The 12,891-nt window shown below is 43.5% G+C and overlaps 1 protein-coding gene across 1 annotated transcript; it reads left to right on the top strand.

The window, feature by feature from the left end:
• Positions 1–2,616: 2,616 nt before the first annotated feature.
• OXA1L (OXA1L mitochondrial inner membrane protein) lies at positions 2,617–12,883 on the top strand. Its single transcript, XM_060780053.2, has 10 exons — positions 2,617–2,757; positions 3,210–3,338; positions 3,841–4,030; positions 5,678–5,821; positions 7,125–7,210; positions 7,297–7,461; positions 9,125–9,229; positions 11,221–11,383; positions 11,502–11,582; positions 12,653–12,883. Exons 1-10 carry the CDS (start codon positions 2,656–2,658, stop codon positions 12,754–12,756), a joined length of 1,269 nt encoding a protein of 422 aa, XP_060636036.2. The 5' UTR covers positions 2,617–2,655; the 3' UTR covers positions 12,757–12,883.
• Positions 12,884–12,891: the final 8 nt, after the last annotated feature.

Raw genomic sequence — 12,891 nt, 5'->3', positions numbered from 1 at the left:
CCCGAAGGCGACTCACAGCGGTTCACAACAAATACGAACAGCAAAAATTCAGTGCTACAGTATAGAAACAATTAACAACCTAACACATTACACAATTAATAAACAGTTACTACAGTACCCATTCACTGTCGTCTCGTCATCAAAAACATGTTCCAGATTCGTCATCCATTGTTCCATTCCAGTGTTCATTAACCAATCATTGCACTAATTACATTTATTTATTTATTTATCGTGTCAGGAGCAACCAGACAGTTGCATTACAGGGTTGTTGTAGGCTTTTTTGAGCTATATGGCCATGTTCTAGAGGCATTCTCTCCTGACGTTTCGCCTGCATCTATGGCAAGCATCCTCAGAGGTAGTGAGGTCTGTTGGAACTAGGAAAATGGGTTTATATATCTGTGGAATGACCAGGGTTTGACAAAAGACTCTTGTCTGCTGGAGCTAGGTGTGAATGTTTCAACTGACCACCTAGCTCCAGCAGACAAGAGTCCTTTGTCCCACCCTAGTCATTCCACAGATATATAAACCCTTTTTCCTAGTTCTAACAGACCTCACTACCTCTGAGGATGCTTGCAAAACATCAGGAAAGAATGCCTCTAGAACATGGCCATATAGCCCGAAAAAACCTACAACAACCCAGTGATTCCGGCCATGAAAGCCTTCGACAATACAGTTGTATTACATTTTTAACAAAACAAACAAACAGACAAAACACAAAGTTTACACTGACACCAAATTTGGACAATATATAGGACAATATAGTATTAAATATTACTATATGGTACTATACCATTATATTGTAATATTATTAGTAATATTACATGTAATATAAACATATAATTATAATATCATATTATTGGTAGTCGTATTATATTGCATTACATTATAATATTATAAATATATGTATATACAGTATATTATATTACATTCTATAATTATGTTAGATTCTCAGATGTGGTTTCTTTTGTAAACAATGGGTTTTGAGTTTGAATAAATAGAGTCATCCTGGAGGAACTAATATAAATGAAGATATTCATTAATTATATAGTGTAGATTCATTAATTCTATAGTGTAAATGCACCCTTTAATGGCAAGCAGATGAAATCTGGCTAAGCAGTTGCTTAAGGTAAGATGCTTAAATAATTTTCCATTTCTCCCTTTCCTATCTGCAATGCAAGTATTTTATGTATTGTCGAAGGCTTTCATGGCCGGAATCACTGGGTTGTTGTAGGTTTTTTCGGGCTATACGGCCATGGTCTAGAGGCATTCTCTCCTGATATTTCGCCTGCATCTATGGTAGGCATCCTCAGAGGTTGTGAGGTCTGTTGGAACTAGGAAAAAGGGTTTATATATCTGTGGAAGGACCAGGGTGGGACAAAGGACTCTTGTCTGCTGGAGCTAGGTGTGAATGTTTCAACTGACCACCTTGATTAGCATTTGATGGCTTGGAAGTGCCTGGGGGAATCTTTTGTTGAGAAGTGATTTGATGTGCCTGTTTGTTTACTCTCTGTTGTTTTGCTGTGGTAATTTTTATATTTATTTTATATTTATATTTATATATTTATATATTTTTATTATTTTTATATTTATTTTTATATTTATTTTATATTTTATATTTATTTTCCCAAATAGGAATAGATGCTGAACCCTAGGAACTGGCTGGAGTATGTATTTCTAATTATCTGCTGCCACCATGTGGCTAAATTGAGAATTACACCACTCTAATCATAGGCAAAGAAATAACTTCTTCTTGAATGATTCTCTGCTGCCTTCAAGTGGTCATGAGTGGAACTGACAGGCATTAAGTCAGGAGGCTGTGAGGGCTTTGCCCACAGTTATCATGGCGGCATAGACTTCACTACCCACACAAAATATGGCGGCAGTTCCGCTTTCCCGCACTTTTGCCTTAAATCAACATGGCCGCCACTTCATGGCGGCATAGACTTCACAGGAGGCTGTGTGTGTTTTGCCCACAGCTATCATGGCGGTATTGACTTCACTGCCCACGCAAAATATGGCGGCAGTTCCCCTTTCCCGCACTTTTGCCTTAAATCAACATGGCCGCCGCTTCATGGCGGCATAGACTTCACTGCCCACACAAAATATGGCGGCAGTTCCCCTTTCCCGCACTTTTGCCTTAAATCAACATGGCCGCCGCTTCATGGCGGTATAGACTTCACTGCCCACACAAAATATGGCGGCACTTCCGCTTTCCCGCACTTTTGCCTTAGATCAACATGGCCGCCCTCTCTTCGCACAGACTGGCATTGCCCTTTTCAAACATGGCTGCATTGCCAACATTTTTGCTCTCTTTCGCACAGACTACGCACGCACTCTATCTTGAAGCCGGAAATATTGATTTTTTTTATTGCTTTTTCTTGCCAAATAACCCTTTTGCTCCTCGCCAAGAGCGAGACAATCCGTGAAACGCGATGCCCTTAACCAAGAGTTGCCCATGACCAAGATGGCGGCGAGAGACCAAACCTTGGCGTCGCCTCGCTGCACTGCGCATGCTCTGAACTCTTGCCCTTAACCAAGAGTTGCCCATGACCAAGATGGCGGCGAGAGACCAAACCTTGGCGTCGCTTCGCTGCACTGCGCATGCTCTGAGCCTGCAGCTCGTGATGCTCATGAGGGGCGGGGCCAAGGAAAGAGATGGCGGCTTCTACAGCAGCAGCTGCTACTGCAGGGCGAGCATGGAGCCGGGTTGGGGTCACAGAGGTGATGAACCCCTCTGTTGGGAACTTCCACAGGCAGGTGAGTGCTGTGGGTGGGGTCACTGTCTGTGACTGCAGCATGCTCAAGGGTCATGACCTTGCAGATGGGCTGCCAGGGACTAGGGCAGGCCTGGGCCAATTTGGGCCCTCCAGGTGTTTTGGACTGCAACTCCCATCATTCCTAACAGCCTCAGGCCCCTTCCTTTTCCCCCTCAGCCGCTTAAGCGGCTGAGGGGGAAAAGGAAAGGGCCTGAGGCTGTTAGGAATGATGGGAGTTGCAATCCAAAACACCTGGAGGGCCCAAATTGGCCCAGGCCTGGACTAGAGCCTTGTGATCATTGGGTGCATCCACATTGGAGAACTAATGCACTTTGATGCACCCATAAACACCTCTTATACGCACAACCAGGAAAAGTTATTTCTTTTGTTTTGGTTTTTTTTTTGGTGCGATACTTTTAATTATTTTTGTGCGTCCTCGCATTTGCTTCCCAGATCCACAGAAGGTGCCTGCGAGTCAAAACTCCCTTTTCCACACATCGACATCCACTGAATGGTGGCTGTGCTATTCTGTTGAGACCAGCAATTCGGTGTCAAAGCACAGCAGCCGTTGCTGGTGCCCAGGTAAGGGAAATACATTTATAGCATTGTGAGGTTGGAAAAGATCTCAAGGTCTACACCAGGGGTCCTCAAACTAAGGCCCGGGATGTGTTGTTGTTGTGTTCTGACATTGAATGTTTGCCTTTTATGCTTGGAATCTGCCCTGAGTCCCTCCGGGGAGATAGGGTAAAATATAAATAAAGTTTTTATTATTGTCATAGGAGCCCCTGGTGGTGCAGTGGGTTAAACCCCTGTGCCGGCAGGACTGAAGACTGACAGGTCGCAGGTTTGAATGCGGGGAGAGGTGGATGAGCTCCCTCTGTCAGCTCCAGCTCCTCATGCGGGGACATGAGAGAAGCCTCCCACAAGGATGATAAAAACAACAAAACATCCAGGTGTTCCCTGGGCAATGTCCTTGCAGACAGCCAATTCTCTCACACCAGAAGCGACTTGCAGTTTCTCAAGTTGCTCCTGACACGACAAAAAAAATGTCATTATTATTATTATTATTCTCTTTTGCCTTTAGGTTATTCAGCCTCTCGTCTCCCCGCCTATAGAGACCTCTCTCCCCACAGCAGATCTTGGCCAGGCTGTTCAGGAGCTGAGCTTCGCTGAGCTGGGCCTAGGCGCCCACACCCCGGTCGGCCTAATCCAGAACTTGTTGGAGTGCCTCCATGTGGACGTGGGGCTCCCTTGGTGGGGAGCCATTGTCGCAGGTGAAGAGAGTGTTGGGGTTGGATACGACTTTCCCCTGGCAGACAGGGCAGTGTGGGCTACTTGGAAAGACCTGGGGTTCCATGGCATTTGTAGCCTTGGTACAGTGAAGACCACAGACTCACTTCTTCGCATCTCATCCCAAAATTGATCAAAGAATCAGGACCCTACCCAGGACACTTTCTTAGATAGACCATGGACCCATTCACATTATATTATTAGAGTGTTATTCCGCTTTCACTGCCATGACTCACTATGGAACTTCCAGATTTTCAGATTAAGAAGGAGGATGTAGAATTCTCATCTGGAGAACTCTAGGGCCTGACCAGACTACAAATCCCAGGATTTGATCAGATGCAGGAATAGCAAAAGTGCAACATGGTGTTATATTGTTTGAGCACCCCTTATCCAGAATGCCAAAATTCAAAATAATCCATATTGTTGAGATACCAACAGCTTTGTTTTTGTACACAAATTTTGATTCATATACAAAATTATTCCAATATGTTATATATACAATTCCCCACTAGCAATGTGTAAATGAAACATAAATGAATTTCATGTTCAGATTTAGATCTACAAGAGATCTCATTAAGCAAATATTCCAAAATCTGGAAAAAAATCCCAGACATTTCTGATCCCAAGCACTTGGATAAGGGATACTCGGCCTGTAATTGTTTGGCGTGGATAGGACCCATAGATTTGAGTTCATAGCTACAATTGACCAGTGTGAGCTTGTTTGTATATATATTGAAATACAGAAGTCTCATGACATTTAAACTTTGAGCTAGAGGTATGTTATGGTTCTATTGCTATTGTTGCTGTTGTTGTTATGGCCTACATAGTAGGAGAGGTGGACAAAAAAGGTTGTCTCTGAATTTTGTTTATTTTTCCCCAAGAAGAACATATGAGGGGAACGCTAATTCACTGAGGATATTCCAGTGAGTGAGGACCAGGCTTTGCTTCCTAACCACCTGATTTGTGCATAGATATTGTATCGATGTTGGTGCTTAGCTTTCCCAATTTATGGGAAAGTTGCCATTGGACTACAACTCCCAGAGTCCCAACTCACCAGTCAGATAACTTACCACCCTTTCTTCATTTCACTATCCTAGCCTGTTTCAGCAACCATAGGCAACTTGGAAGAGCCTTTGCCAAATGCATGTACATTACAATTCCCCGTATCCTCAGGGAGATATGTTCCTGGACATAGTTTAGGTTTGTAAAACCATAAATAATAGTGAGCCCTATTCTTGAACCAGAATATCAAAGGATCATTCTGGAGCACCTAGAAAAGGCCTCAAGAGGGCACATTTTTTGGATGAGGATCAGTGAAACTACAGATACTGATCCTGCAGATAAATGAGGGTCAATGCTGTGATAAACTACAACTGCATGCCTATTTATTTAGCTTCTTTATATAGTACATTTCTTCTGTTACTTGCTAATTTTCAAGTCCTTGCAGTGGCATTTTGAGTCAAAAAAGTACCAAACTCTGTGTTTTTGGTAATTACAGCTCGTCAGGTGCAATCATGAACTTTGGGACAGCATTATGGGAAATTCTTGAGGGGGGGGTTGGTTATTGTTTGTTTGTTTGTTTGTTTTTGTATTTCCAAGTAACAGTTTTTCTCTCCTCCCAAACTTTTCAGGGACTGTGGTGGCGCGTTGCCTGGTCTTCCCTCTCATAGTAAAGGGACAGCGAGAGGCAGTAAAGCTCAACAACCACTTGCCCCAAATCAGTGAGCTAACCACCCGCATGAATGAAGCCAAGCAGTCGGGAAACAAATTTGAATGTGAGTTGTTGTCTAGTGGCTTAACAGGCCATGGCCTGGCTATAATAACATTCAAAGGAACCATGTTGTTTGTTAAGGAGCAATAAGGGTGCTCAAGAAAGATCCTTAATCCAGGCTTTCCTAGCCTGATGCTCTCTAAATCACTTCTTCTTAAATGTTGATCCCAACCCCAAATGGGATCCCCTATCTATAGCTCAAGTGCTGTGGTCACAAAAAAGTGTGCAACTGTTAAAGGTTTCTCTTGCCACGTAGTGGCTGTTTTAGACATTACACAAATCCATCAGCAACACAGTAAACTGCAGAAAATGATTCACTTGTACTTCATAAATAAAATCCTGTTTAGCAAGCTTTGCAAATGCTGGTTTATTATTAGTAAATGTCTGACATTTACACGTCTTTATATACCTAAATAATACCCAGGGCCATGCAAAAATGTCTTGGGCAGAAAGAGTTGCAAAGTGCAAAAGGTTTAAGAAGCCCTGCACCAAATGGGTTGTTGTAGGTTTTTTCGGGCTATATGGCCATGTTCTAGAGGCATTCTCTCCTGACGTTTCGCCTGCATCTATGGCAAGCATCCTCAGAGGTAGTGAGGTCTGTTGGAACTAGGAAAATGGGTTTATATATCTGTGGAAAGACCGGGGTGGGACATTCACACCTCTGCTGGAGCTAGGTGTGAATGTTTCAACTGACCACCTTGATTAGCATTTGATAGCCTGGAAGTGCCTGGAGCAATCTTTTGTTGAGAGGTGGTTAGATGTCCCTGATTGTTTTCCCTCTGCTGTTTTGCTGTTTTAATTTTAGAGTTTTTTAATACTGGTAGCCAGATTTTGTTCATTTCAGAAAAAACCTGCAGCTTTTGGGTCAACAAGCTGAGCGGCTCAGCAGTTTAACCCACTGCGCCACCGGGGGCTCCTTAAACAGGATGTTCAGGGGGAAAAACCTACAACAACCCAGTGATTCCGGCCATGAAAGGCTTCGACAATACACCTGCACCAAATGTTTTGGACTATAATCCCCATAATCTATAAACAGAATGCTTACCATAACTACTGAAAATTGTCATCTAGTCCTTCCATATAATGCCAGGTTGGATCCACACTGCCTTTAATGCTGTATTGAACTGGATTATAGGACTCTCCCTGCCATATAACTCAGTTCAATGCAATTAAACTCCATTCTAAAACTACATCAATTGGCAGTGTAGATGCGGCCCCTGATCAAGGAAGGGTGAGCTGATCTATAGATGTTGGGAAGTGGATATTAAGATGGATATGACATTATGCAGTTTTTGTTTCTTTTGCAGTTGCAAAGGCTTATTCGGATCTGGCCCTCTACCAGAAGACCCACAACGTCAACCCCTTGCGGGGGTTCCTGGTGCCCCTGGTCCAGGTGAGCCTCCATCCCACATCTTCCCTCAACACCACTACACTTCCCAGTTACTCACAATTTAAATGTCTTTATTTTTCTCTCCCCAGGCTCCCATTTTCATCTCCTTCTTCATCGCCCTGCGCAAAATGGCCGAGCTCCCTGTCCCCAGCATGCAAACGGGTGGGCTGTGGTGGTTTGCAGACCTCACTGCTGCCGACCCGTACTACGTCCTGCCCCTGGCGGTGACGGCGTCCATGTGGGTCATTTTAGAGGTAAGCTGTGGGCATTGAAGCTGACCACCAGGCCTCTACAGGACTTGGCCATTAATTGTGACTTGTCGGCAACCTTCTCTTCTCACAACAAGACTCTAGAAAGCACAAAGAACTACGGCTTTGGGATCATTTGTGATGGACTTGAACAGCCAGGGCAATGACTGGATTTATGGACTTAGTCAAGCATCTTCCTAAATACAAACCCCAGAATATTACCTTTTAATCAACATAATGTTGGGAATCCTTAGCTATTTGCAGATGGGCTATGAAACTCTGTTAGTGATTACAGAAACACGGTGTAAGGACACAGCATAAGCGCAATGTGGAATGGGACCAATGTGCATTAGTCCTATTCCGATATGTATGATACAGATGTTACAAAGCTGCCCAATTCTTATTTTATATCAGTGTTTCTCAACCTTCCTAATGCTGCGAACCCTTAATACAGTTCCTCATGTAGTGTTGACCCTCAACCAGAAAATTATTTTCATTGCTACTTAATAACTGTAATTTTGCTATTGTTGTGAATCGTCATGTAAACATCTGATATGCAGGATGTATTTTTATTCACTGGACTAAATTTGGCGCAAATACCCAATACACCCAAATTTGAATACTGGTGGGGTTGAGGGGAGAATTGATTTTGTCATTTGGGAGTTGTAGTTGCTGGGATTTATAGTTCACCTACAATCAAAGAGCATTCTGAACCCCACTAACGATAGAATTGGGCCAAACTTCCCACACAGAACCCCCATGACCAACAGAAAATGATGGTCTTTGGTGACCCCTTTGACACCTCCCTTGCAACCCCCCCCCCCAGGCGTCACAACCCCCAGTTGAGAAACACTGCTTTATATAATTTCCTCACACATATAGAATCATGGAAGAGACCACAAAGGCCATCCAGTCCAACCCCCTGCTATGCAGGGAAACACAATCAAAGCAGCCCTGAAAGATGGCCATATGCCACAAAGTCTATCCCACAATTTCAGTATCACATCTCTAAGATAGGAACAAATTCAGAAAAGAAGGAAAATATATTAAAACTAGCCGTCCCCTGCCACGCGTTGCTGTGGCCCACATGGGGGTTCTGTGTGGGAAGTTTGGCCCAATTCTATCATTGGTGGGGTTCAGAATGCTCTGTGGTTGTAGGTGAACTATAAATCCCAGCAACTACAACTCCCAAATTTCAAGGTTTATTTCCCCCAAACTCCACCAGTGTTCACATTTGGGCATATTGAGTATTCTTGTAGAGTTTGGTCCAGATCCACAGTGATCTCTGGATGTAGGTGAACTACAACTCCAAAACCAAAGGACACTGCCCACCAAACCCTTCCAGTATTTTCTGTTGGTCATGGGAGAACTGTGTGCCAAGTTTGGTTCAATCCATTGTTGGTGGGGTTCAGAATGCTCTTTGATTGTAGGTGAACTATAAATCCCAGCAACTACAACTCCCAAATGACAAAATCAAAATTTTTTGAGTGATGGTCACTCTGTGTGTTGTGAGACATTTTGTTGCCAAATTTGGTGTGATTTCGCATTGGTTCTTTTGTTTTTAAGGTACTCATTACGCACAAAGCATTTTATATATATAGATGAGGTAATAGCAGGAAAGTATAATTTGCTTCCCCCTCACCCCACCCCCCCCCCTTCCCCTCTGCAGCTGGGAGCTGAATCAGGAGTGTCCAACCCAAACCTCCGGGTTATGAAGACGGTTATGCGTGTGATGCCACTTGTTATTCTGCCTCTCACGATCTCCTTCCCAACGGTGAGAAAGGTTTTGTCTCATTTCATCTCCTTCCTCATTGTAAAATTGAATTGAATTTTTGCTATTAGTATGGTGTAAATCACCTTGAGTGTCCCCCCCCCCCCCCCCCCCAGGGGTGAGAAAATGGTGGCTCTCAAACTTTGGTCTTCCAGGTGCTCTGAGTTCAGCTCCCAGGGTCTCTGACCTATCAAGCAAGCTATGAGGGTCTCCTGAGAGTTGAAATCCAAAACACCCAGTAGACCATAGTTTAGGAATCATGGCTGTAGAAATTGTTATGAACAGGTAGTGGTTGATGTTATATATTGATATGAAACATACCATCACCGATTTAGACTCATTGCATGTAACCAAATTCTCTCACCTTGGCAGTTGAAGGATTACACACCCTGCAATGCCAGCCACACAAGAGCTTTGGAGGCCTAAATAAAGCACTAGATCCTATTTGAACTATCTATTGAGGCAGTTATTCCATGAAGTTTCCACACTGGGCATTTATTTATTATTTACTGTATTTCTGTACCGCCTTTCTCAGCCCCTAGGTGACTCAGGGCGGTTAACAGGGTAAAATTCAATGCTTACAATGTCGTAAAAACAATTAAAAACATAACATATAATAAAAAATAAACAAATCAATAAAATATAAATTCATAGTGTCTCCTTGTTAAAAACACTGTCCGGTCTCATTGTCGTAGTTCCATTTTCCTATGTCTGTTTCTCTGCATTTGCAAATGCTTGTTCAAAAAGCCACGTCTTGACTTTTTTCCGGAATGTTAAAAGGGAGGTGGCCAATCTAATATCTATAGGGAGGGCATTTCATAGCCAAGGGGCCACCACCGAGAAGGCTCTGTCTCTCGTCTCCACCAAACGTACTTGTGACGAAGGCGGTAACAAGAGCAGGGCCTCCCCAGATGATCTTAAGTTCCTAGATGGTTCATAAGGGGAGATGCGTTCGGACATGTAAGTTGGGCCAGAACTGTTTAAGGCTTTATAGGCTAAAGCCAGCACTTTGAATTGTACCCGGTAGCAAACTGGCAGCAATTTGATTTATATTTATCAATATAAATTTTTACCAAATTTATGGCAATTTAATCCCTCTTTAACAGCCATGTCTCTGCCCCGTTGAATTCTGGGATTTGTAGTTTAGTTCAGAAAAAGCAAACTGGACCGAAACTAACAGAAAATTTAACAAAAAATGCAATGTAGAGATATAGGATAGGCGACTCCTGGCTTGAAAGCAGCCCATGTAAAAGGAATCCAGGAATCTTAGTAAGTCACAAGCCAACAGTGTGATTCTAGGCTGCATCAATAGTACTATAGTATCTAAATCAAGGGAAGTCATAGTCCCACTCTATTCTGCTTTGGTCAGATCTCACCTGAAACACTGACCAGTTCAGGGTCCCACAATTCAATTCAATTCAGTTCCCATCAAATATAACATGATTACTCTCTGGAAGAGAATTCTTGGTCCTTTCCCAAAACTGCAACTCTCAGGATTAACTACGACATAAAAGTTGTAGCGGTTAAAGTGGGATCCAGTACCTATAACCAGGTTAGGGACACCCCACTTTTGTAGTCAAGCTATGCAGAGCTTTCCTATACAGGCCATAACTGTAAGACTGTAGGTTTTATATAGCAATATTAAATGATCACTCACAAGCCGGTTTTGCTTGGAAATGCATATATTGCTTGTATCTCTGCAGCAAAGAAATACACTACTGACTTTTACCCACCACCACTTCCTTTTATACACCTTTCCTGCTCATCTCCCCCCTCTTCTCAGTTTCCTTATTAGAGCTTGTTGCTTCACAAGTTCCAATACAAGGTTTCCAGCGCTCTCTGCTGGCTTCAAAATGTCACAGAGAGAAAACTGAGGCAGCCAGAATGATTCAGTCAGGATGTCACGGAGGGAATTTGTGATGTCTTCACGCCGTCAGAAATTGACTCCTGACAATAACAATGCTTGGTACTCTCTCTTTCCTTTTTCCATGCAGGCTGTCTTCACCTATTGGATGACTTCGAACCTATTCTCATTGGTGCAAGTGGGTGTTCTGCGTATACCTGCCATTCGCACCCGCCTCCGCATCCCTGAGCGTGTGGAGCACGACCCGACTGACCTGCCTCCCCAGGAGGGATTTGTGAAGAGCCTCAAGAAAGGCAAGTTGGCAGGAGGGGGGAGTTGGAAGGCGGCAACAGGGAGAGTTAGGCGGAGAGGTCCTGTAAGTATGCCAACCCATACAAATCTAATTGCTTCCTGCTTCAACCCACCTTGCAGGATGGAAGAATGCACAGTTGGCTCAGCAGCTGGAAGAAAGGGAGCGGCGCATCAAAAACCACCTGGATTTGGCAGCTAAAGGTAGGCCTCCTTCATCCCTAATCCTCATTTAACACCTTCTATAGCAAGCATGGACAAACTTTGGTGCACTGGCTGTTAGGAATTGTGGAAGTTGAAGTCCAAAACACCTAGAGGACCAAAGTTTGCCCATGCCTGGGCTAAAGATGTATTTTATGTTGGACACACAAGGGAATGTATTCTTTGCACTGCTAGCGATCAGTAGAAAATGTGGTACACATTGAGCATCCCTTATGAGAAATATCAAGAGTCCTGCAAAATCCAAAATTGTCCATATGGGTGGCTGAGGTGGTGACACCATTGCTTCCTGATGCATCAATGTACACAAACTTTATTACATGCTCTGTGATTTTTTTTTCTGATGGCCACAACTTTAAAAATATAGTGTTGTAAAATGGCAAAAGATATAGGAAAAAAGCATCCAAAATAATCCAACTGCCTCCCTGTGAGCAGACGGTACAAAACTGGGGATATTGAGGCTTAGAACAAAAAAGTAGGTATTTTAGAAATAGTTCTGGGGAAAGTGTATGAATCTTTCCCTGTAGGTGAGTTGAACTTCCAGGAGATTTAGAATAGACAAAAGAAGCTTCTCTTTCTCCATAATTTGTAAAATATACTCCCCAGCAATTCAGAAGGCTTTATAAACAAGTAAAGGTAAAGGTTTCCCCCTGACATTAAGTCCAGTTGTGTCCGACTCTGGGGGTTGGTGCTCATCTCCATTGCTAAGCTGAAAAGCCGGCGTTGTCCATAGACACCTCCAATGTCATGTAGCCAACATGACTACGCGGAGCGTCGTTACCTTCTTGCCAGAGCAGTACCTATTGAACTCTTCACATTAGCATGTTTTTGAACTGCTAGGTTGGCAGAAGCTGGGGCTGACAGCGGAAGCTAACACCACTCCCTGGATTCAAACCTGCAACCTTTCGGTCAACAAGCTGAGCAGCTCAGCAGTTTAACCCACTGTGCCACCAGGGGCTCCTTAAACAGGATTGGTCCTAATTAAACAATTTTTCTTGGTTAATACAGCCCAGAAAACTCACAGTAACCCAACCAATTTTTTCATTCTTTTTCAGGGCCACTGCAGCAGACCTTTTCCCACAATCCTCTGGAGCAGCACCCACCTCCTGCGACGAAACCATCCCCAAGAAAGAGACCATGGGAGGATACGTTAGGCTGAGCCATGCCTGTCAACTTCAGCAGCCCTGTTCAAAGCAAAGACTTGACACAGCAGCAGGTTGTCATGTTCCTACTGTCACCACCGCTCCAGTTTTCTGATCTTTGTTTAATAAAGGACTTGGAAGTTCCTTCTCCC

Source organism: Anolis sagrei, chromosome 6 (assembly GCF_037176765.1).
Source record: "Anolis sagrei isolate rAnoSag1 chromosome 6, rAnoSag1.mat, whole genome shotgun sequence".
Classification (NCBI taxonomy): Eukaryota; Metazoa; Chordata; class Lepidosauria; order Squamata; family Dactyloidae; genus Anolis; species Anolis sagrei.
Note: the sequence above shows the minus strand (reverse complement) of the source record. Positions and strands in the feature narration are given on the sequence as shown.

Coding starts and splice junctions, on each gene's coding strand:
- OXA1L (XM_060780053.2), top strand. CDS start 2,656: ATGGCGGCTTCTACAGCAGCAGCTGCTACTGCAGGGCGAGCATGGAGC. Junction 2,758..3,209: donor TTGGGAACTTCCACAGGCAG/GTGAGTGCTGTG, acceptor TTTGCTTCCCAG/ATCCACAGAAGGTGCCTGCG. Junction 11,384..11,501: donor TGTGAAGAGCCTCAAGAAAG/GCAAGTTGGCAG, acceptor CCCACCTTGCAG/GATGGAAGAATGCACAGTTG.